The sequence below is a fragment of the Corythoichthys intestinalis genome, chromosome 5 (assembly GCF_030265065.1).
Source record: "Corythoichthys intestinalis isolate RoL2023-P3 chromosome 5, ASM3026506v1, whole genome shotgun sequence".
Classification (NCBI taxonomy): domain Eukaryota; kingdom Metazoa; phylum Chordata; class Actinopteri; order Syngnathiformes; family Syngnathidae; genus Corythoichthys; species Corythoichthys intestinalis.
The window spans coordinates 25,949,320-25,975,255 of record NC_080399.1 but is presented as its reverse complement, the minus strand read 5'-3'; the positions used below and the strand labels follow the sequence as shown (position 1 = coordinate 25,975,255).

Sequence of the window (25,936 nt, the reverse complement as noted above, 5' to 3'; positions counted from 1 at the left end):
AGAAGTTACGATTGGGAAGAAACTCCAGAGAACCAACCATTTGTACAATTAAAGAGCACGTTTTGCACAATAATTTAACGCATCACATCATTTCGGCACAAGGTTGCACTGACAGAGAGCCATCAATCCGGCACTTATAAAAGTATCTATTGAGACCGCACTTAAAGGTTTCATGAACGCTTTCCAAGAGTTAACTAAAATCAAAGTGTGGCACATCAAATCCCACATGCATCAAGTCTAACTACATACAGCAATAAACTGCAAAGACTCAGTGAGGAAACAAACGTGAAGTGAACTGGAATGACAAGGCAACAGACACTTCTGCTATGGAGTCACATCGGAACGAAACATTTCACGCCTTGCTGCATGTACTTGTATCATATGCAGTGTAGCCAAAGCCATCTGGACCCACGGAATCACAACAGTCATCACAGTACCAGCACAATTCTCATTTTCACACAATAATCTAAAATGAAGGATTGTAAAGATGTCAGAGAGGGGAAGAGAAACGTTTTAATTTAATTCAGGTTCAGCAGGGGTGTTGTCTTTTTAAAATCCGCCATAAACATCAGTTTTCAAATGGGTCACGTTTCCCCAAACAGTGGTGACACAATGTATTCAAAATATACCTGTAGGAATATACAGATTATTTTTAATGCCTAGGGGTAATTATTGTAATAATGGTTAACCGGAGAAAAAAATTAACTGGTGCCTAAACATATACATTTTGAAAAGCTTTCTTGGATGCATAAGTGGTTCAACAAAATCGCCAATGATTGTCAAATTTTCGACAGTGGTGCTGGCATCCACCAACTAACCGTTGCTTCTCCATTATTTTCTATTACGCCCCCTTCAGGAAGACGTAAACGTTTTGCGCCCCCCAACTCTCTCCCGCCACTGTACATTTGTCTATAAAATGATTATAAGTACACCTCTACATAACACTGTGTCGCTGTTACCATTAAAGAAAAAAAAGTAACATAGGTCAACTTAGAATAAAGTGGTGTTATACTTATATAGCGCTTTTCCACCTTCCAAGGAGCTCAAAGCGCTTTACACTATCTCCATTACCATTTACTGTATAACTTTATGAACATTATTTACAAAGCCCACCAATTTGCTGAATTAAAAAATAAATAAATAAAATAAAAGTCGCATCCAAACTGTAAACATTCACTCAATGTACCGGTACATTTTTTACCATTTTATACTAAAAACTAAATTCAATAAAATCAATTAATAGTAATGTTGCTAATCAATTTGAATTTATTAACTCAGAGTACAATATGCTAAACAATTTGACAGGGGAAAAAAAAAAAAAAAAAAAAAAAAAAACACAGTGTCATTGGACAGAGGGACAGTTTTTATTTTTGCTGCTGGTACTATCAGCTCCTTTGCTATGGTGTGGGGTGGGTTTTTTTTGGACTGACTGGTATGCCACCTTATATGATGCCAACAGTGCTAGCTGGTTTAATGATGTAACACTCACAAAGTGGGACAATTGTTGGCAATATTTGGCACGTTTTCACTGTAAAAAAAAAAAAAAAAAAAAAAATCAAGCAGCTTATCAATGTGATTGGGGTCTAATATCTTTAAGTGACGTCTTAATTAATTTGGCTTCCTGCTGTCTGCTGCCAACATTTTTAGACACAGTAAACATACAAGTCTTTCCTAGTCTCTGACTGTGTGTAAAGCGAAGCCATTCACTACATACCCATCGTCATATTTCCTCATCTTACTTCTTCATATCTCCATGCTCGTTGCTGTGTGCTCGTTTGGTTAAAAAATACTGCGCACACTCTGAAAATGGCAGCGCCACTGCTACCCACTGAGTGGATGTGCAATTACACTTTATTCTAGTACGGCAAAAAAGTATGTTCCCTGAGGTCACATGCGCCCCCCCATACACCGCTTTGTGCCTCCCTTGCCACTACTTGAGAAGTACTGAACTAACCTGTGCTGGTGGGTCTTTGAGGACCCCCACTGGAGCCCACGTTCCTATGCAAGGAGGCTTGAGGAGGGGATAGCATCCCGTTGTCACCGATGGAGGCTGCGGCCGCCGTTAAACTCTGGCTGCCCAAAGTCACGCCTCCAGGCTGGTACATGGCGTTGGGGTTAGACACAGGCACGGCCACATGCATGGAGAAGTTCTGCTGAGGCAACGCTGTGGGCTGCGAGAGGGACACCAACACACATACAGAAAATTACACACTAACACAATCCAAGGTCTGATGATGATCAGTGGTTGTCATGGAATTATCAACTGAGAGCAACCCCTTGAGGGTTAGCTTTAATGAAAGGACACTTGATTCACAAAACAGCTTGGCGAACATGCAGCAGTAACAATAAAACAGAAATAATCATTTGCATTTTATGTACAGTCCAGGTATATTCTGTATTTTATTTCACAATAATTGGAGGTTGTAAAATGCAAACATTTTGTCAGACATTGAAAGCCCCGAACGACTCATTCATTAGCAGTTTAAAGAGATTTTTTTTTTTTTTTTTACTAAATACATACTGTACACATTGGCAATGATTTTTAAACAATTTTAAGGATTCCCCCGCTCCACCATTCAGGAATTCTCCTGACTTGTGGTATTACATATTCAAATTCATTGCGATAAGAGAGTTCAAAATAAGAAAACTGTAAAACTGCCAAAAATATGTTCAGTTTGGAATAAAACTACTGCAAGCAAACAAATAAATAAATAAATACACGTGCATGTTCTCATAAGACTACTGGAAGTTGAAAGCCCACCAAACATTGCACAGGTTTGACCTTTTAGGAGGAAAAAGTTACACAAGTGTTTTTATTTATTTATTTATTTATTTAATTTTTTAGATTGCATGTGAAAATTAAACTGGTGTTAATAAGGACAAGATAATGCTAAACACAAAGTTCAGCAAGCTGAAACTGAACTACCCTACAAATAAACAATGCAACAACAAAAAAATTACACAAGTATTTTCATAAAAAGAAAAAGTCATTCAGTTTAAGATAAAACTACCATAAATCCTGAAAAGTCAGACCAATTAAAATAGGACTAACATTAAAAAAAGATTTTGAGGTGGGTCAAAATAAAATACAATGTTACCGCTACTTAGGAATGTCTCAACATACAGAATTTTCAGGTTACGAGCCGCCACAACGGGAAAATATTTCCAATGTTACGAAAGAAATTTCAGGAAACGAAATGCAAATATACAGTATGGGCTGCAATTCGCAGCTCCCAGTTTACTGAATGTAACAAAATTATAGCTGCTCTGCCATTGGCTATTGCCTAGCTTCTTCCTGACATCCAATTAGCTATGAGGGAACGCTACTGTATGTGTATGTGTGTATCTCAGCGTCCTGTTCATTCACCCCTCTTGTTCCAACAGCTTTACATGAGTGTATTAACTTTTTATTCTTTGTCTTTTAAATTATGCACAACTCTAATTTCATGTTTATTGTGCAATAATCTAACTGTAACGTGTACAGTGGTACCTATACATGCGAAGTTAATTCGTTCCAGGACCTTGTTTGTAAATTGAAATGGCCGGATGTTGAGCAGGATTTTCCCATTAGAATACTTTATAATTCCATTAATTTGTTCCACAGCCCGAAAACCTAACTAAATTCTTCATAAATACTGCTGGTACTATTGCAAATAGCAATTACAAATAAATTGTTTATAAAAATCAGAATAATGATATAATAATAGCAATAATTATAATATTACCTGTAATAATCTAACAAACCGGGCTCTAATGTGGTGAATGTGTTTGTGTGGTGTACCTGAACGCATCGCGTGGCTGACTTGACAGAGTGAGCGTTTTTACTTTCACTTTGTTTACTTGCTGCGGGAGACACTACGCGTGTTGTGTTGCACAAGTTGATGGAATAAATGATTAGAAACCTGACGCTGCTGGTGATTTCTTTGGCAATGTTACCAAAATAATAATTGCCACATTAACTTATAAAGACTGGCGAATGGAGGAGGACCGCCAAGATAGACCGTCTACGGCTGTATTCTTGAACCATATCACGGATGCGCACGCCACACTCATATTTTTCTATCATATCCATCATATGCATCTTCATTTCATTGGTAGGATCACCTTTTTCCTTTTTCTCCCACCACCTGCACTAACATTGTTGGAACCCATGTTGATTTCTCCCACAAGAAAATCTGCCGTACGTCCGTCTTTCAGGTAAACAAAGAAACCGGTGCTGTCATAAATCGTCGTATCCCGAGAATGTCGTCGGATGTAGAAACAAATGGCGAATCAAATTTTACGTTGGATGTCGAAAATATCGTGTGTCGAAGCGATCGTATGTCGAGGTACCACTGTATTTTCTACATGTTTTGGTGCATTCGTATGGTTAATGAAAGATTTGTGTCTGACTTTTGGGGGGCTTGGAACGGATAAGGGCATTTACATTGAAAACGCATCTCTACTTACGGAATTTTCAGTTTACGAAACTACTTTCACTGTATACCGTAAATCTTTAAGCTGTATCGTATTGTGGCACCGATTTGTGAGTGAAGGGGTGGAGGGGGGTTCATTGTAAAATCTCCAAAACCCAAAACACAGATTTAAAAAATCCTGCCATTAAACTCTTCAAGTTTAACTTTTTACAGTGTAATACAAATTCCTTGGGTAATTTCCAAATAAAAATCATTTTTTGAAAATCACTTTAATGCATATGAAACATTTTATACAACAAAGCACTATATCCTAAAGATGGAACTTTAGTACTGCTCAAGTAACATAAATCTTGAAACAAAAAAACCAACAACATGCATTCAGGTGATCACCTTTGTATTGCAGCTGTCAGCATGACAGGTACACGTTTTGCTTTTTGTAGCATCAATTTATGCATTTGGTAACATAGCACTAACCGAATGAGACAGCTACAAGAATGATGATGCATTTAGTGACCAGCATGCTGACTGTACAAAGTGGCAATTACAATGGCACTGTGTCAGTGATTTAAAAAAAAAAAAAAAAAAAAAAAGCTTGAGAAAATAATCATCACAGCCTTCATCCAGTGAGTGAGTCGGTGTGTTATCGTGACTTTTGTTAATTGCAAAGTGGTGCTCATCATGTCAGGAATAAGGAGAATACAATAAAGGCACACGTGACAAGATCACAAAAACACTTTTTCATGATTGAATGAACATAATTTTGCCAATATGCTTTGGAATTTGATGGTTAACCCTCCTGTACTGTTTGGTTCTTTGCCACACCAGAAAAAAAATCTGTCTGAACCCTTAATTAAATTACAACATTACCAAATAACGGAATACAAATAAAAGGGGAATGACTATGTATATTTTGTTATTTTCAATTATCACTTGTTTTTTAACAATTCTGAAGAAATGCTCATTAAAAGACAGGTAGCATAAGCGTTAAAGCCCACCCCCATAAACATTTCCGAAGTTGCACAGCTTGAAATAAGACTGCTGTGAAAACCCCTCAAAGCTGCGTGAGTAAAAAAAAAAAAATAGTATTACCATACAAAATCAAAACAGCAGTAAATTAAAAAAAAAATACAGCACTTACTAAAACTTTGAAGTGCCTGTGACACGAAAAAGCATGTTTATTTCATTATACACACGGTATTTTATGCTCCTGAATGAAATGGACCGCTTGGTTGTGTGTGGAAGCGATGCTATATTTATTTAGTTTTTTGAATCCCGCGCCATGAAAATGAGTGACTTCCGGCAACAGTCTCGAGTTGAGTAAGAGGGCGCTGTGACGTGTACGGAGGAAGGAGTCCTCTTCACTATACAGCCGTACTGTTGTATGAGAAGGACTGATTCAGCTGATTTTGCGGATTAATACGTTTATTTTTCGGATCATGCCAGCCAAACGGCTGCAGAAAAATCTTGCTCTACCAGGGAGAAGCGTGTGCGCCTTTTTGGGGTTTCAAAAGGTTCCCATTCACTGGTGGATAATGGCCAAAACAAGCCATACTACTGTGGGACCATGGGACTTACGAGGAAGTGAGTAAACATTGTGTTTTGTATTATGTCAAATGGCCTGCATTTTGTGGCTGACATGCCTGCGGGGCGGCTATTTTTCGGCACAACACCGGCGGCTTGTCGCACATCCACCCGCCGGGAGAGCACTAAATTCGGCTTATTGTGCTCATGTGCCCGGTGTTCTATCAAACTTTCCGACCAATCAGAAATGGCAACTTTGAGTTAAAAATAGCCGCAATTACAGCGATTACATAGTAAACACCACAAACTTTCTTTAAATAAAGGACTACTTATGTTTTTGATCATGGACTGGCATGTAATAAATGTTCAGCGGTCATTGTCCAGCTGCTTCCTCGGCGAGCTCTCCTGTCCGTATTAACAGGGGAACGAGCTGTAAATTGCTTTCCGCCAAGCAGTTTGCCGATCGGTGAAGACGATCGACAATCCAGTCGTCACGTGAAATAATCCCGGCTAGTTATGTGTGATTTTCCGCTTCGAAGACTTTGAAACATCACTCGGTTGGGGTTAGTGTGTCGGCTAGCTGTCACACCTCTTGGTTTGTTTACATTATCCGAAGCCGGGGAAGGGAAATAACATAAACCCGATTTAGGTGGCAAATATTGTTCGGGAGGTGCGACAGTAAAGGTGAAGTCGACAGTTTTGACCATTATGGAGTAATTTTGCCATGTCATCTTGAATAAATGCATTTTTATTATTTCATATTCCATTTAGCACAAGACTTATTTGTCATGACCATGCCATTTATTAAGCTATTGGGGAAAAATACTTGGATAAAAAAGAATGTCCTGTAAAAATATTGGAGAGACTGAAACAATGACATTTTCCGGCTCTCTTCGTCACGTTTTCCGCATTCTGAATAATTCCCCCTCAACGGGCTGACTGGTCCTTCTCAAGCTATTTATTTAGCTATTGGGGAAAATACTTGGATAAAAAGAATATCATTTAAAAATATTGGAGTAGAGAGACTGAAACTGACATTTTGCGGTTCTCTTTGTCGTGTTTTCGTCGTTGTGAATAATTCCCACTCAATGGCCTGCATACTAAATCAGATGAAATCGTGACTCCGCTGACGTCATCCACCTGTTCAGGACGCTACAGCCCTATAATGGTAGGCGTGGCTAACCGGCAGATTAAAAGACTAATTTCTCGTCATCTGCGCTTTGCTAAATTGTTGTATATAGTCTAATCGTCTCAAAATATGATTCTAATTCACATAATAATCCTATTTAAGACATTTTTTCTCGTGTCGTACGCACTTTAAAATTTACTGTATTTATAGTATTTTGTACCTAGTACATAGAATTGCAAATTGCAAAAAGAATAGTCAATTTGACCAATAACATAAAAGGAGGGTTTTACTATGAAAATTCACTACCCCATCTATGTGATGGATATAGCACTCATCTTTTTTTGAAAAATTATAAAAACACATCAAATACAATGTGATCTTATCAAGGTGTGTGACATTTCATTTGCACATCAATTCCATTCAGCAATTCAGAAGTTGAGATGTTATTGTTCAAAGAAAGCATCTATATCTGGAAAAGTTTGGTGGCAGGTTGACAAAAAGAGAAAAAAGTTAAATTAAGAAAAAAAAATCTCAAGAGAAAATCCTTTGTGGCACACAAAGCCAAGCAAAAAAAAAAAACATAACGTTTTATTTACAGTACTTACGATTTTATGATTTCTCATCATATTATCAAACTCCTCATTAATTTTTTTATACTTTTCTTCAGTATGAGGAGTGAGGACATACGATGCATCAGGGTCCGGGCTATCGCAACCTCGGTGTTCTTTCTTGTTTAGCGCCTGCAGTGAACATTGACATAGAGACAACCATCAACACAAAACAGCAGGGGACAGGAGGAAAGTACTTACACCGCAGCGCTTGTACATTAAATCGCTCTCTTCGCTTAGTTTGCTGAAATGGTCGTCGGTGAGGGGGCTGTGCCCAAAACAGTCGTCGGGATCGGGGCTAGCACAGTCATTATGGCCTTTGTTTCTTAATTTCTGAAAGGAAGATGCACAATTGGGAAATAAACACAAGACAGGACGTCTCCAGTTTTGCAGAACAATAGCCTGAACAGCGTGTTACTGTAATGTTTTTACATCATTCTAAATTAACTTCAGTTCATTGCCTTGTTGAGGGAAATATCAGCATTTTGGGGGGGAAATTCAATGAAATGACTTCCTGGGCTTTTTAAAGGAGACATACTACAGCCATTGTTCAATCATTTTAAACTGTCTTACTGTCTTTTCTCAGAAGTGTAACATAGCTCTGAAGCCTCCTAAATTACACTTCAACTCCCAAATTTAGCAAGCACGGAACATACAATATAAAAATCAATCAAAATCACAAAAATCAATCTTCTCTGCTAAAACATAATTAAATATAGTTTAAGTTTGTGAACTCTAGATAAGTAAAGGTCTTCCTTTTTTCTTACTGCATCTCCTGCTGTACCCCTTTGACCTACTTGATTTTTCTTCCCAACTCTACGGGGTTTGCATTTTCCTATTATCAGATGAGCAACCCCTCCGTGCTTAAAAGGACCCAACATAAGACTCTTTTCCCCCCACAGTTTAACTCGCCTTGGTGGGATCTTAATTCCAGCAAATAATATACACTGCGTCTTGAAAGTAGTCACAGTGCTTTGGTTTTTCCACATTTTATTACATTACATCTTTATTCCAAAATGGATTATTCTTCTATTTTTTCCCCTCACGATTCTACGCACTACACCCTCTATGGACAATATAAAAACAGACAAATCATTTCTCCCATTTTGGGGGGTTTATTTTTAATACTGGTGCACGATAATTATTGGTCCGATAATAGGAATTATGACGTCATCCCGATAAATCCAATAACATTTATAATAGGACCGATACTATGTACTGTTCTGGCTTTGCAGTTTACACAACAGTATGGGAAATCAGTTGACCATTTGCGGGGCATTGCTCCCACCTGCTGTTCAGAATAATTCAATGCACCTATTTTTTGTTACAGTAGTTTGGTTCAATCACTTACACATTGCGGTGTCTAGCGGTAGCATTGACAGTCGTGAATGCTTTCTGTTACGTTTCCGCCCCGGAAATATATGTAAGTATTTTATGTTTACTATTACATATGGATGTGCAAAATATGTTTACTTTTGTGGTGAAGGGTCATACATACAGAACTTCATAAGTTGTGTTATACAAGCCAGCCATTGCTTTAGTAGCTCAAGCTAGTGTGCTATGCTATACATACTGTATAATAGTTGTGTATATAAGTGTATTGTGCAGTTTGTTGGATATTGAGTATTGAATATGTGTATTTTTCTGTTGTACTTTCACAATATTAAGACGAGTGTCTTCCCATAAAAGCAAGAAAAGACCAAGCCTTGTGGTTTATGGAAGTGCATTCATTCTTAGCTGGCTGTCGGGCAGTACAGAAGTGAAACACACGGTTTTGTTCATGTCATTATGAAAAATCTGATGAGATCAAAGGCAAATCTATGTTGAATCCACAAAATTATATATTTATTATCGTTTAGCGATATCGGTATCGGCTTTGAGGAGCAGGAAGTTATCGATATCGGTTTCAAAAAATGGATATCGTGCACCCCTAATTTTTAATACCACTAGCTTCTTATTTGCTGAGAAAAGCAAGAGTGTGTTTTACATGTAATTTGCTAGTTTATTTAAAAGTAGATTTGCATAATTCCCCCTCCCCCTTAAATTTCACATTTTTACGTTTTGGGAGTGAAAGTTTTATGGAAAACCCAACAATTAAGATAATAAAATGTTAGGGCCTCTGTCCCTCCCTCCTGTGACCTGACCCACCTTGGGCAGGTGTTTCATGTTTTTATCTAGTTACAGGTTATGACGTCCGATGGGTCACATGGCCACATGTGCGGGCAATAACAATCAGCCATCTTTAAAAGCTAGTGGACGCCACCATCTCATCGCCCGATTAACTTGTCTGGTTTTTCCGTCAGTTGCATCGCACGTTCGTGGATACTTCAATTGATTGCTGGTTTATGCTCTCGCCCCAGGACCTGTTTTATGCGCGCCACTTATCGGACTCTACACCTCGTTCCTTCCGAGCCTCATCATCTCATGTCGGCTCAAAGATCCTGAGCAGAACAATCCTCACCCGCCGTCTGCCTTGGCTCTCGCACCAGTCATGTTCTCTTTTGTGTGGTCCTAATAAACTAATATTACTCATCACAACATTGTTGTCTGCTCTCCCACTGCCTTAACATAAAATAAGCCAGTAAAATATCAAATGCTGCTGACGATTAGCGGGCGTAAAATTGTGCTGTTCATAGGACCACAGCACTCTCCGACAACGTCAAACAAAAAAAGCTTCGTGCTGCACTGCTCCTCATTACCGCTGTGAATAGAGGCGCTAACAAGGCAAGCTGACAGCATGTGACAGCTTGTGATACGGCGGCGGATGCACATCAAAACATGATTTATGGCCGCCTCTCAAGGCTCTCCTATCTGGTTGCTGCAGGCTCGTAGCGGTTGGCCTTTCACACCAAACGGGCTACCATGGTTGAGGGGGACGAGGATGTAGGCCTCGTGCATGGAGAGGAAGGTTGCTGACTCTTGCACGTCTTGGGTCATCCCAAGACCACCCTTACACACACTAATGAGACCTAACCCACGTTCTCTTGTTCTTATCGCCTGAAAAAATCCTGTGAACCCACTGTGTGGGGTTGTATGTGTGCGTGCGCATGCGAGTGAGTGTAAATTTGTGAGAGGCAAGCGGAGTAAGAGTGAGTGTTGTTTTGGGCGAGAGTGTACAAGTTGGGTGTGAGACCACCATGGAAGAGTGTCAAGGCATCAAGGCATTAGATGGAAATGTGACAGCATGCCGCATCTGTGAGACCATGCGGCTAACCTTCAAGTTGCTCGCCAAAACCTCACTTCATAAAATTATTTCCCAAACGCTGTAACACATAGCTTTCACTCGACTATGGAGAAAAATGTGGCCTACAGCGTTTGAGTTCTACATGAAAACCTTTGTAAAAATGTACAGTGTTGTTTCAATGAATGGAAATTTTCATCAACTCATTCAGTGCCAAACATATTTAAAGTAGGCTTTCAGCCATTTTAGAGTATTCTCCCTGATCTTTCAACACCTTTAGACAATTGTCATCTGTATGTAAATAATGAAGTAACATAAGTATTGACGCTAGCAAAATTAAATGGAGAAGACTTCTTTCATCAGGAAAAAAATGTTTATGTCTAGAATTTTTTATTTTTAGATCTGAGTAGTGGAACATAGGTTGGTTTTGCATACACACACACAAAAAGACTAAAAAAATGGGAAAAAAGAAGCTTTTTTTAACACAGTACTGCTGTTGATGCGCCCAATTTGTTTTTGTTCAACCTTAATTTCATAAGACATCCAAAAAGGTCTACTGGTCTCAAGAGATACCGTAAATGGACTCGATAGTTTGGACTATTTGTCGAGTACCGTAATTTTCGCACTGATTCTAAGCCACCACCCACCAAATTTGAGACGAAAACATCATTTGTTCATAGATAAACCACACTGGACTATAAGGCGCTGCGGTCCTCACTGTGTTATGGGATATTTACACCAAAAGATATGAACCATGAACACCTTATTTGACAGCAGCATTATACGACTGTCATAAGACCAAAAGAAACACCATGAAGCTTTGAACAAATTGGCTGCAAAGCTTCATTGCTTCAAGAAGCTTCATTTGGCCATCCCTGCACCCGTTGGGGAGACTGTCAACCTCTGCTCCCACCTGCTGTCAATAATGTATTTGTCCAACATGCCTCCTAGCATGCATTGCAGCGCTAGATATGTAGATAACAATCAAAATGCATGTTCTACACTAATTATTCATTCAGTTACTGTTCCAGTTGTTTCATTAATTGCAAGTTATGATGTTTGGTAACACTTTATTTGACAGTAGTGCCATAACACTGTCATTAGACAATCATGATTATGACATGACACTGTCATGAGCATTAAATGAATACTTATAACAGATGTCATTTAGAGTCATCCGGAAAATTATCTAACTTTTGAATGGATGTAAAAGATCCGAGCTGGACATAAATGGAGTCAGTGACATAATTTGCCGGATGACACTTAATGACATCTGTCATAAGCATTCACTAAAGGCCATGATAGTGTTGTGTCATAATTATGACGATCTTATGATAATCTTATGACGCCGCTGTCAAATAACGTGTTACCAATTAACCAAAATAAATCAACAAATATGCCGCAGGATTCAAAATGAAGAACAAAAGTAGCGGCTTATAGTCCAAAAATTACAGTAGTTCTCCCTGTAGTGCAGCCACAATGAGAACAAGAGACAAGTGGGACGCATGATGACTGGGTCCTACTAAACCGCACAAGCAAAAAGACCAGTGTGGTACAAAGCAGTGACATTCCTCTGACTCCAAGAAAACGCCTCACTGCTTCATTTCCTGTTTACCGAGCAAACACGCTTTATAGTCAGCCATCCTTTAAAGGCCTGTGTGTTTCTCTGGCCTTCCACTGTGCACTTTCTTCTCCCGCCTGCAAAAAAGTCTGACGCGAACCTGAACATTTAAAGCTCCATCCTACTCATTATGGGAATATCTCGGTTGCAGTGGTCCGAGCTTCTTTTTCACAAAAGATTTCTTCACTCACACGGGCCTGAGCTTTGTAGAGAGAAACAAGATACAGGGACATGTAGTTGTACCCTGACATTCAACATAATTCACTGTAGTACATATCTATCTTTAAAAAGGCTATATAAAGGCTTAATTCAAGGTAAGCTCATGCGTATGCAAGACAGCTGCTGTGCATTACTTCATCAATGAAAGAGTTCCCGTCGACTCTGCTGAGGCATCCTCATGCATATGAGTGACTGAAAGCAGCAGGAAAGGCTTGGGGTGGTGGGAGAGCGTGCCTGTAAATCTTTGCTGAATGACTTGACATGTTCTGCATGTCCCATAGTGACCGCCCACAGTTCCCAGTAAATGGATCACTAATCCAACACATGGTAAAACAGGTGTTGTGCCTCCTAGCACCTGCCAAAACCTGGCTATTGCCCCATACTACCCGGTCTACATCAGCTGTCAAGTGACACCTGACCATAGATGGGACAACATGCAGACTCCGAAGGTCCCCAAAAGCAACCTAAATTACATGCGAAGGCAGGACAGAAACAGCCACACAACACCAAACCTTTTATTTAGTGTATACAGGTGGAGTCAGTTTACAGTGGAGCAATGCAACCCAAATTTGTACACGTAAATCAAACTATAAATATAAAACATGGTGATTAGGGTATTGACTGAGAGGAGCAACCATTACTGGATAAATCAATAGGTTATCGATTATCACGTCAATACAGTGGGGCAAATAAGTATTTAGTCAACCACTAATTGTGCATGTTCTCCCACTTGAAAATATTAGAGAGGTCTGTAGTTGTCAACATGGGTAAACCTCCACCATGAGAGACAGAATATGGAAAAAAAAAAAAAGAAAATCACATTGTTTGATTTTTAAAGAATTTATTTGCAAATCATGGTGGAAAATAAGTATTTGGTCAATACCAAAAGTTCATCTCAATACTTTGTTATGTACCCTTTGTTGGCAATAATGGAGGCCAAACGTTTTCTGTAACTCTTCACAAGCTTTTCACACACTGTTGCTGGTATTTTGGCCCATTCCTCCATACAGATCTCCTCTAGAGCAGTGATGTTTTGGGGCTGTCGTTGGGCAACATGGACTTTCAACTCCCTCCACAGATTTTCAATGGGTTTGATATCTGGAGACTGGCTAGGCCACTCCAGGACCTTAAAATGCTTCTTACGAAGCCACTCCTTTGTTGCCCTGGCTGTGTGTTTGGGATCATTGTCATGCTGAAAGACCCAGCCACGTCTCATTTTCAATGCCCTTGCTGATGGAAGGAGATTTTTACTCAAAATCTCTCGATACATGGCCCCATTCCTTCTACACAGATCAGTCGTCCTGGTCCCTTTGCAGAAAAACAGCCCCAAAGCATGATATTTCCACCCTCATGCTTCACAGTTGGTATGGTGTTCTTTGGATGCAATTCAGTATTCTTTCTCCTCCAAACACGAGAACAGGTGTTTCTACCAAAAAGTTCTATTTCGGTTTCATCTGACCATAATACATTAACCCAGTCCTCTTCTGGATCATCCAAATGCTCTCTAGCGAACCGCAAACGGACCTGAACGTGTACTGGCTTCAGCAGGGGGACACGTCTAGCAGTGCAGGATTTAAATCCCCGGCGGTGCAATGTGTTACTGATAGAGCCTTTGTTACTGTGGTCCCAGCTTTCTGTAGGTCATTCACTAGGTCCCCCGTGTGGTTCTGGGATTTTTACTCACCGTTCTTGTTATCATTTTGATGCCATGGGGTGAGATCTTGCAGGATCGAGGGAGATTATTAGTGGTCTTGTATGTCTTCCATTTTCTAATAATTGCTCGCACAGTTGATTTCTTTACACCAAGCGTTTTACCTATTGCAGATTCAGTCTTCCCAGTCTGGTGCAGGTCGACAATTTTGTCTCTGGTGTCCTTCGACAGCTCTTTGGTCTTGGCCATAGTGGAGTTTGGAGTGTGACTGACTGAGATAGTGGACAGGTGTCTTTTATACCGATAATGAGTTAAAACAGGTGCCATTAATACAGGTAATGAGTGGTGCCTCATTAGACCTCGAAAGACCTCGTTAGAAGCAGTTAGACCTCTTTGACAACCAGAAATCTAGCTTGTTTGTAACTACTTATTTTCCACTCAAATTTTGAAATAAATTCTTTAAAAATCAAACAATATGATTGTCTGTTTTTTTTTTTTCATATTCTGTCTCTCATGGTTGAGGTTTACCCATGTTGACAATCACATGCCCCTCTAATCTTTTGCCAACTTGCACCATTGGTGGTTGACTAAATGCTTATTTGCCCAAATGTAACTACATTGACAGAGGCCTGCACACCACTGACAACCCTTTCTTTCAAGCATGTTCCTGAAGATACTGGTTTATGTTCCATAGCTTTTAGCCCAGCGTGTCATCAATTGGCACAGGTACTCAAAAAGGTAGCATGCTAACACTCATGACATCCATCTAATGGACTTAATAAAGGGCTCCTTTGAATGCAATGGCACTCAAAAATCAGCAGCTCGGGAGGCAGCTGATAGAAGATTTATCTTGCCAAGGAACATTGCCACGCTTATATAACACCTTAAAGGGACCCTTCAGCCAAAATGTTCAGTCACAAACTCACTTGATATATTTTTGCTCAGGAATTTTTTTTTCAGCAAAATAAACAGGCCCCTAGTGATGTCACAGCAAATAACCACCAAAATGTACAGTACATGTATATTTCTTCTAAAAAAAAATAGCTAAACTATAAGCCTCGCCCTTCATTCACGAGAAGAGAATACTAAATAGGTAAACAACTGTAAATGCGGATTATGTTACTGCCCATGTGTCACTTAGGCTTTTGTGTTAATTAAAATAAAATAGCTTCCACCCAACCAAAAAAAAACAAACAACAAAACAAAACAAACAACTACTGTGTATCGTATTGGCCTGAATATAAGACGGCCCTGATTATAAGACGACCCCCTCTTTTTCAAGACTTTTTGAACACCAAATTAATTTTCTACAGAAAATAATTACAGTACATCCAAAACAAATGATTATAACAATATATTTGAGAGAAAAAGCATGTTATTTTGCCTCATTCAAATCTTAATATCTTAACATTTGAATACGTAAACTAAAGTGCAATCACATTCGTAAATGAATGGTTAATTTACATTTCAAAAACCAGAAGCCAATCTATTGTGATAAAACAACAAAATAGCAATAACTGCATTAACCATCAAAGGGAAGTCTAACTGGAACTGTAGTCTTGAAACAAATCTGAATAAGGAAAAACATTGCAATAAAATAATGCAAACTGGTTAAACTTGAGAGTAGCTCAGATCTGTCATGACAGAACACCAACATCGCTACAATGATATATGGCGCCATCTAGTGTCATGAATGGGTATAATGTCTAGACTGCGAATATAAGACGACCCCCTCTTTTTCAGTCTAATTTCAATGCAAAAAACACCATCTTATATTCGGGCCAATACGACAGTAGTACAGTAGACGTTAGTACAGTTGTCATTTGTACATACAGACTGATTAAATGGATAGATTTGAGAGATTTCACTTGAATTGTCTTCCAAATTGCTCTTGCAACACTATTGCCCTAATTATATGACTTCATGGGAATAAAAAGGCCTTTTTGGGGGGGGAGTTGGGTGCTGTGGCTGTTACGTAACAACAACAAAACTGCCAGACATACCTTGTTCAATCTCATGGTCCTTAGGCATGACTGAGTGGACTGATATCAGGATATGAGGCTGGAGTCATATCCTGCCCTTTGACTCACACTATTGTCTCAGTCGTTAGCGGATAGGAAGAAGAAAGGGAGGGACAAAAAGTTTAGATCTTATTTGGACCTAACAAATTGGAACAAGAAATTTAAAAATATTGGTTTTTTGTCTTTGTCTTTTTTTTTTTTTTTTTTAACTCAAATGATTTGTAAGCCCTAACATGCGAGCCTAATGACATATGAGCAGTTTGGAATGAAAAACTGTTTTGGGATCGGTTTATGGTGTATTTTTGCTCCCAACTATTAATACAGGAAATTAGGGGAGGTCACCATTTTGCATCCCCCCCTTCACCCTACCCACATCCTAATTAAAGGGAGTTTACTGTAGCTGGATTTGATTGACAGAATAGCCAATTAAAGTGTAACTGATTTGACTGAGGACTGAAAGAGGCTGAGGCTGTTCTGAGACCCTTGTGGATGATGACTGATGCGACAAAGCTATTAGCTTCTGCAGCCGCCAAGTGTAATCATCGGTCTGTGTATTTCCCGTGTGAGACCATGGGGAATACTACTGCAAATGGATGCTATAGACAAACTAATGTCACCACAAAAAAGGGATCATGCTTTGTGCCAAATAGAAACAGGTGGTTTTTAACAGTTTCTTTCCTACTCTATGGATGTAACCAGAACTTGCATGCCTTCTCCTTAAAATGAGCATCCACATAGCTTTCTCTGCTCCCAGGGCTTTTTCTTCCTTACAATACATATTTCCTAATATGCAGCTATGTCAGCACTTTCAAATATGAAGATGCCAACACCAATCGCCATTTTCATTCGCCGCCACCACTAGACCTATAACCAGGGGTGAAAGAGGACCGGAATAAGACGGATCTCCGTACCGCTATGAGTTTTCGACCCCGAACGCCGTTCCGACGGTACTTTGATCCCGAAAATATGACGGCAACTGTCAAAATCCTATGTTTGATGGTTTGTATAAAGTATTGTATTTTGTCAAATGATGCCCTCTGGTGGCGGAGTTGGGTGTGTCTGAACTCTTGCCTTTTCTGACTGAAAGCAGATGTTTCTGCCATGGCTAAGGGACAGCTACTTACTCTGGTTCGGCCCACTTGAAGCTGTGTGTTGTTTCAGTTGATGTATGTTGGTGTTGGCATTTGTGGTTAAGTTTGGAGATACTGTTTGTTTGGTTATGTTTAGCAATTTGCTATGAGAGAAGTGTGAATACGTTAGCATTCGTAGCATCTAAGCTAGCGGACTTTATTATGCAGACTGGGCTGATTTGATTTACTAAATTTACATATTGTTTGTACTGGAGGAACGTATGATCACCAAACTAATTGTTTTGTGTAAAATGTTTATTGTTAATATGTGTGGAATTTTGAACGCGAGTGCATGTGTGCGTTGCAGCTTTATGATTCGTCAAAAGAAGTAAAAGCTTCAAATTAAAAAATCAACTATTGCCTCGTTTTGCTGTCTGTCAACCTAAACAAATTCCCGTTTAGTGAGGATAGAACACTATGTAAAGAAAAAAAAAAAAAAAAAAAAACGCTTGGTAAATTGATGCAATAAAAAAGAGCAATGCAACAGAAAATTGATCAGCTCTTTACGAGAAAGTAAAGACTTGGCTTGTTTATTAGATCTACTGTCCATCATTTATTTAGACTCGTCAAGTGTCATTGTAAATTCTCACTGAACGTAAAAGAAGTATGAATGAACATGTGTGGAACTATGTACTCAGTAAAAACAGGCCAAATAACTAAAAACATGTATATTCTTGTATCTTCAAAGTAGCCTACTTTTGCTCCGATTATTTTTGTCCACTCTTGCTATCTCTTGATGAGCTTCAAGAGGGAGTCACCTGGAATGGTATTTGACTTCACAGGTATGCCTTCTCAGTAGGGTTGTTCCGATCATGTTTTTTTTTGTGCTCCCGATCCCGATCGTTTTAGTTTGAGTATCTGCCGATCCCGATATTTCCCGATCCGATTGCTTTTTTTTTTTTGCTCCCGATTCAATTCCAATCATTCCCGATATTTTTTCCCGATCATATACATTTTGGCAATGCATTAAGAAAAAAAAATGAATACAACTCGGACGAATATATACATTCATTATACAGTACATAAGTACTGTATTTGTTTATTATGACAATAAATCCTCAAGATGGCATTTACATTATTAACATTCTTTCTGTGAGAGGGATTCACGGATAGAAAGACTTGTGACTTTGTATATTGTGACTAAATATTGCCATCTAGTGTATTTGTTGAGCTTTCAGTAAATGATACTGTGGCCATGCCCAAATGCATGATAGGAAGTGGAGCCATGACTGTGCGTAGTGCTACCAATTGATATATCTTCTCTGCGTTGGGAAATAACATAAGGTGTTAAGAAAAAGATAAATTGCCACCTTGCCTCCCCCCATTGCTTCTCATGATATTTATAATCATAGGGAGAGGGATTGTAAGGCTTTAGCCAATTAAAAAAAGGTTCCAAAGGCTGCCAAAATTCACTCTACTCATTTTACGCTGCCTTTTATCTCTCTATATAGGTAAAACGGCGTTATTACAGATTGAGCGCGACAATGCGTGAGTGGGTCGTGCAGCGCATGCATTAATTGCATTAAATATTTCAACGTGACACATTTTTTAAAAAATTAATTGCCGCCGTTATCGGGATAAATTTGATAACCCTACCTTAAGCCTAAACTAAAGACTCTGGATGATTGTAACGTATTACGTCTGTAACGTTAAATACAATTAGAAAACGATTTAATTAAAAAAAAATTTTTTTTAAAAGGCACCGCCGATATGTTTTTGCCGATTCCGATACTTTGAAAATGACATGATCGGACCAGATCAACATCTCAACTTTTCAGGGTTGATTAGTGGAATTTATTGCTATATCAGTGGGGTAGGGACCTTCATTTGTGTTGCATTGAATGAGGTGTGTCCAAACTTTTGGCCTGTACTGTATGTAAATTATATCTTTATTATTTAAAAAAAAAAAAAAAAAAAAGTAAACGTTTACATTAACTTTAATTTTAATGTACATCCAATGTTCTTAACTTGTTAAAATTGAGGATTTGCATTTAGGAAATGTGGGGGCGGGATTAGATGGAGTTTGGGATTACTTCTGTTGTTGTTGACCTATTTTGCAAATCTTTGAAAAAATACTATTTTGAATGAAAATGTTTTTTGTTTGTTTGTATGTGTTATACTGTAGGAATAACTTTGCCAAAAGCAGTTGTATATGCATTTCAGTGGTTTTAGGAGGTTTAAACCCCCCCCCCCCCCCCAAAAAAAAAAAATCCTGGCTCCGTGGCGACCTTCTTGACAGGGAGTTCCGCTAAGAAATTCTAACCACTTTCACCCCTGCCTATAACACTAGCAAGGCCTTAAGGCAAGAGAGAGGAACACCATCGAGTCCTGTGGCTTTAGTGATCTTGCTGCTTGAAGAGCCATTTAATGTTCTGTTCATGAATGGTTAACGCAAAAGAGGGAGTCAGGTGTAATGGTTGATAGTAAGGCAGAGTGGGTGAGGTGTAGGCAAGCGTTTTTTTTTTTTTTTTAAGTAAATAAAACATTCACATTGTCAGCCTATTGTTCTATGCTTTGTCAACTGTTTAATAAACAAAGCGTTATTCACCCTGTGGCTCACATTACAGCCAACTGAGCGTTTAGCGTAAATGAGAGAGAGAGCGATTATTGGCCGCGCCGATATTTGGAAATTTGACATATATAGGTATCGGCCTTTATTGTTTTAATTCTGACCGGCCGCATGAAAAAAGCAATATAAAATTGGGTTATTTTGCCTCAGATGCAGCCGCACCTCTCTTTCCTGCCTACTGTCTACTGCACTAGTATTCACCCCATCTTCTGATTGGTTAAATGGTAATGGTAAATGGAGTTACACTTGTATTGTCCCTTTCCACCTTTTTAAGGCCTTCAAAACGCTTTACACTATATCCTTATCCACCTACGTGTTACACAGCACCAGGAGCAACGTGGGTTTTTTATATCATGTTCAAGGATACTTAGACGAGGTCATCAGGGATTTCTTTTCTGTAGAAATTTTTCAGGGAGCTATTTATTTAACCTTTTATTCAACTTTATGAGAGATGTTTCTGAGTCTGGGAAATTCTGGCACTTCTGGAGCTACTATTTTCTCTCTGATGAAGGCAGAAGTGTTTGCCGAAACATGTCAGTTAATTAAACCACCTAAAACTATTGTCTGAGATTATAAAAAAAAATAAAATAAAAATAAATAAATCAATCAACCAATCTATAAATCTAGACAAAATAAACTAAATACAATTATTTTCTATTTGTGTGATTTAATAAACATGCTTTATGCATTTCAATTAAGTTCATTGTTGTTTTATTCATTTTTTTACACCAATTTTTAAACTTTTACAGCAAATGAATATCGGCTCCAAAAATCCGTCGATCTGTAGCGTATATTGAGGGATGAGAGTTAAGTGGGTCAAGTTTTCAATAGCATGAGCTGACTCTTCTTTCGCATAGAAAGCATTTTTTTCCCCAGATTTAGCAGGCTTGCTACACATATGTGCTATGACACTACTGAGTCAAACTCATAAGACATTTAATTTTCAATTTACAGGGAGTTTTTATAATTAAATAAATAGTAGGCTACGTGTTGCAGTAACCAGCGTGCATTCTTGTGCCTCATGACTACAAATGCTTACACAGTGCAAAACCATTTACCTCTAAATCTGTAAATGTATTTTTTTTAACTACCGTAATTCCCCGAATATAACGCACACTTTTTTCCCCCCAAATCAACTTGTAAAATCATGGTGCACATTATAAACGGGTACATGGATGGAGACAGAAATATATATACATACATATATATACATACATATATATATAAACCGATTTTTTTTTTTTTTATTGACACGGCCACATTGTGTTGAAGAAACGTATGCGGCAACCCGTTGCCGACCATTACGGTACGTGACGTCACCATTTTGTTTTGGTAATACTTCACTCTAATCAGCCGAATGATTTCGTCTGTGTTAAATTCGGCTTTTTTCTCTCTTCATAAAGCACAGAATTTAGTTTCTTGAACTCATTTGAGTCAACGTTTATTGCAGCTCCGCAACTCGGACCATAACAAACGTAAGCACACTTCCTGTGTCCGTCAACTATATCTGTCCCTCGGGAAACTCAAACCCAAATAACAATAGTTCCTATTGTTACGAACGTGTTGACAGCGATGAGCTCTCACGGATTTCCGACTTACGTTCTCACTTTCATTTTACCGTATCAATCCATGGAAGAAACATTTATTCATCATAATGAAACGAGCAAGTTTTACACCAGCCTTTAAAAGAACATCACATCTGTTTTGTTTTCTCCTAGATTCTGGTAAGTTGGAGAAGTTGTCAAATCATATTATTACCGTAAATATTGTCAGTTTATGGTAATGTTTTGGACTACCAATGTGCTATGCTTGTGCTGTGTTTCACCAGTCAGTAAAATGACATTTCTGTATCTGTACACGAGCTCTGTTTTCTTGTATTCTTCTATTTATTGGTGCTAAAATTACGGTGCGCGTTATAAACGGGTACAATAATTTCCCCTAGATTTTACAAGTAAATTTGGGGTGCGCATTATACACGGGTGACCCTTGTATTCAGGAAATTACGGTATTTACAAAGCAGCATTTATCAATTTGATTGAAAACATTTTCCTCAATTCATCTTCTCTCCACTGGTCATTGAAGAAACCATTACCTGCCAAGCCACTTGAAACTATACCCCCTGCCCCGAACTCCAATCCTTCCCTGTGTTTGAAATATTCATAAGTACAATTAGGAGTTCCGATTAAGTGAATAAGATGAGCCGGTGTGGGGCCGCAAAGAGGGCAGGAAATGCCAGCAGGACGTTTGTTCTGCAACACTCTACACCCTGACCGCAGACCTGGGTCCTCATCAATCTCAGGCAACCTCCGTTTTCTATCCCCGGTCAGTCCCGGCTTCTGCTGGGGAAAGGTGGCATGGTGCCAACCCTTCCCAGCAGGCTTTGCTCTGTCCTCGCCACTGGGCAGGAAGAGGTTGGCTGCACAGCGGGAACACCCGAAGGAGGGGGGCAGAAGGGCGAGTTGGTTGTTGCTAACTCAAAAGACACCACTGTGTATTTCGCTCCTCATTGAAGGTCGCCGAAGAACACAAGGGTGGTCTCAGGGCTTGTGGTTTAATGATCTTTTAACAGCTCTCGCTAACGTTCCTGCCACCGGACTAAATCCAATCAAATTAGGTCAGTACGATCTTGACCTATTTTATGTGGTTCATAACACACAGATTTACAATTGGAGACATTACGCAATTAATTCCCATCATCCAACACACACTGCTTCCAGTTACATTCAAGAACCCACACTGTTGAGGTTCACAGGTTGCCTGTGTAGTACGTGTCCTGTGTTTCTGCTATGTAAACAATACGGAACCACAGGCATCCATCTATTGTCTATATCACTGCATCCTGTTCAGGATCGTTATTGGGCTGAAACCTATACAAGCTGACCGAGGCTGAAACATAGCAACAAAAGCCACAGTCAGCTAAGTGTGGCTTGGGATCCAAAAAATAATTTCCTAAATAACTAAAAAAAAAAAAGTGCCTTCACAAATAGAGGGGCCAACATGCAAATAAAACAGATTAAACCGATTGCCCTCCCACCTTGCATGATAGCCCTTCTTGAATAAAGTCTTTCTAAACAAACATACAACAAAGGGCCCATGATTACACAAACAGTCTTGTTTTTTCCAAGAACTGAAGTATTTTTTTTTCTAAGAATGTTATCCTATTGTAGGCATGACTTAGAAAATACAATTGTATTTTTAAATTTAGATTAAATCCTTCACACCAAAATTTGCATTTAGCAAACATATATGAAGAGGTACTGAATGAAAAAGTAATTAATGTAAAAGGAAATGGTTACTGCCAGATTAGAGACAATGATACTAAAGGGGTAAATTGTAAATTTCTGGCCTTTAACTTTAAACATACCTTGGAAAAATACAACTGAATTTTAGTATGACTTCTTGTTGCAACAAAAGTCATCTTGGTCTTGTAAAATCTAAATTTCTCATTAAAAAAAATATTCATATATCACAATTATCGCAGGTCAATCACCAAATACAGATTAACACTATGAACTCTGAATATTTTTTCATATCAAAATTACTGTATTGGCCCGAATATAAGACGGCCCTGATTATAAGACGACCCACTCTTTTTCAAGACTCAAGTTTGAAAAAAGACTTTTTGAACACCAAATTATTTTTTATACAGAAAATAATTACAGTACATCTGAAACAAATGATTATAACAATATATTTGAGAGAAAAGCATGTTGTTTTAGAGTAGAGTGAATTTTGGCAGCCTTTGGAGCCATTTTTTAATTGGCTAAAGCCTTACAATCCCTGTCCCTACGATTAGAAATATCATGGGAAGCAATGTGGGGAAGCAAGGTAGCAATTGATTTTTTTTTTAACACCTTATGTTATTTCCCGACGCAGAGAAGATATATCAATTGGTAGCACTACGCACAGTCATGGTTCCACTTCCCATCATGCATCTGGGCATGCCCACAGTATCATTTACTGCAAGCTCAACAAATACACTAGATGGCAATATTTAGTCACGATATACAAAGTCACAAGTCTTTCTATCCGTGGATCCCTCTCACAGAATGTTAATAATGTAAATGCCATCTTGAGAATCTGTAGTCATAATAAACAAATACAGTACTTATGTACTGTATGTTGAATGTATATATTCGTCCGAGTTTTATTCATTTTTTTCTAAATGCATTGCCTAAATGTATATGATCGGGAAAAATGATCGGGAATGATTGGAATTGAATCGGGAGCAAAAAAACCTATCGGATCGGGAAATATCGGGATCGGCAGATACTCAAACTAAAACGATCGGGATCGGATCGGGAGCAAAAAAACATGATCGGAACAACCCTACTGAGAGTAGCTGAGATCTGTCATGACAGAACATTGCTTCAATGATATCTGGCGCCATCTAGCGTCGTGAATGGGTATAACGTCTAGACCGCGAATATAAGACGACCCCCACTTTTTCAGTCTTATTTCAATGCAAAAAACACCCTCTTATATTCGGGCCAATACGGTAATATTCTAAATTTCGTACATTTTACAAACGGTAGTGTTTGTTTTTTACTTTAATATCCTACTCCTTGCCGTAAGATGTGCGATGTGATTCCATATTTGAAGAAAAAAACAGAGCCAACATGAAGCATTAGCATTATCTGAACTAATGTGTTGAAGAAAGGGGGGTTCACTCTGACTTGTTGTGCTTCCTTTTATTCAGCACTCTCCAAAGAGACCTTCAATGTGAAATGACACATACAGTATGCAATATAGTTGAGAAGGCGGAATAGAAGCACTGACGTCAATGAAGCATGATATGCGCCAAAAGCAAGAAAAATATCTTGGTAGTAACCAGGTAACAAGCATTATAGTATAGAGCGGAGACACAACAACACTGAGAAAAGCACAAAAATAAAAGCGAAAGATCACAAAGATACTCATAACACAGATACTGATACTTCACAGTTACAAGTAGGTGACGCATTTGCTCCTTTCACAGAATGCTTTGTGGCATAACCACATGAACAATCCAATGACTGTCTCATTGCGTTCTGATAACTACAGGAAGGCTGATGAATCTTAGTTTTTTCCTTAACTAAAAGCCCACAGGGAAAGGAGACCTTGTCTTATGAAAAGGGACATGAGGAAAAAAAACAACACTTGGCTCACGAAAGCATGATGACCAATGCCAAAAGAAAACACACGAGGTGTCCATGTAAGACATTGTTCAACAAACGTTTTGACCTTTTTTTTTAAACATACTTGTTGGAATTATTGCAAATGGCTACCAGTTTGACAAAATGTTAAGTCAGCAGGTCACAGAGCATTTTGTATTTGAGCTCCAGATCAATGGAAAGGCTTACCTCTGGAAATTAGAATGGCTAATTCAGTATAAATGTTTAAATCTCACTTTAAAATATATTTTGATACGCTGCCATTTTACTAAAGATACATACAGGCCTCTTTCACGGCCGCTCTTCTTTTCTTTCGCCCACTCTGTGACAATGCCTGAACCTGCTTTTAAAGTCTTGGAGCAACTGGGGAGAAGGAGCTGCTTTTCTGAGGGGGTTTTCCTGTGGTGCTTTGTCTTTTTGTTTTTGTGTATAGTCTGCTATTTTAGGGGCCGTTTACATGCTGACTCTCCGAGAATACAAAAAATTTCAAATTTGCATTTGCGTCTCCATTCGAACAATGTCGCAATTCCGCATGAAAACGATGTAGTATTCATGCCAGGCCATAGGGGGCAGTGCAGATTTACAGCGCGATAGAGAATGATGCACTTTGACCCCACCAAGCTCCCTCAGCCCAGAAAAAAATATGCCCGCCCACTCGAAGCAATGGCATTTTTCTTTTGTTCAAAAAGGCACAAAAATGGAAAAATTCAACATATTT

The 25,936-nt window shown here is 38.8% G+C and overlaps 1 protein-coding gene across 9 annotated transcripts in view; it reads right to left on the bottom strand.

The window, feature by feature from the left end:
* mef2aa (myocyte enhancer factor 2aa) overlaps positions 1–25,936 on the bottom strand; it is a 238,983-nt gene that overhangs the window by 32,836 nt on the left and 180,211 nt on the right. For 6 of the 9 annotated variants that reach the window (XM_057837431.1, XM_057837430.1, XM_057837427.1 and 3 more), the window contains 3 exons: positions 7,875–8,006; positions 7,671–7,805; positions 1,955–2,171 (listed from right to left, as the gene is read on the bottom strand). In XM_057837431.1, coding sequence (XP_057693414.1) covers positions 1,955–2,171; positions 7,671–7,805; positions 7,875–8,006 — 484 coding nt within the window. Of the gene's footprint in view, positions 1–1,954; positions 2,172–7,670; positions 7,806–7,874; positions 8,007–16,348; positions 19,664–25,936 lie in introns of those variants that run through there. The other 3 variants (XM_057837436.1, XM_057837435.1, XM_057837434.1) reach the window with 3 other exon arrangements.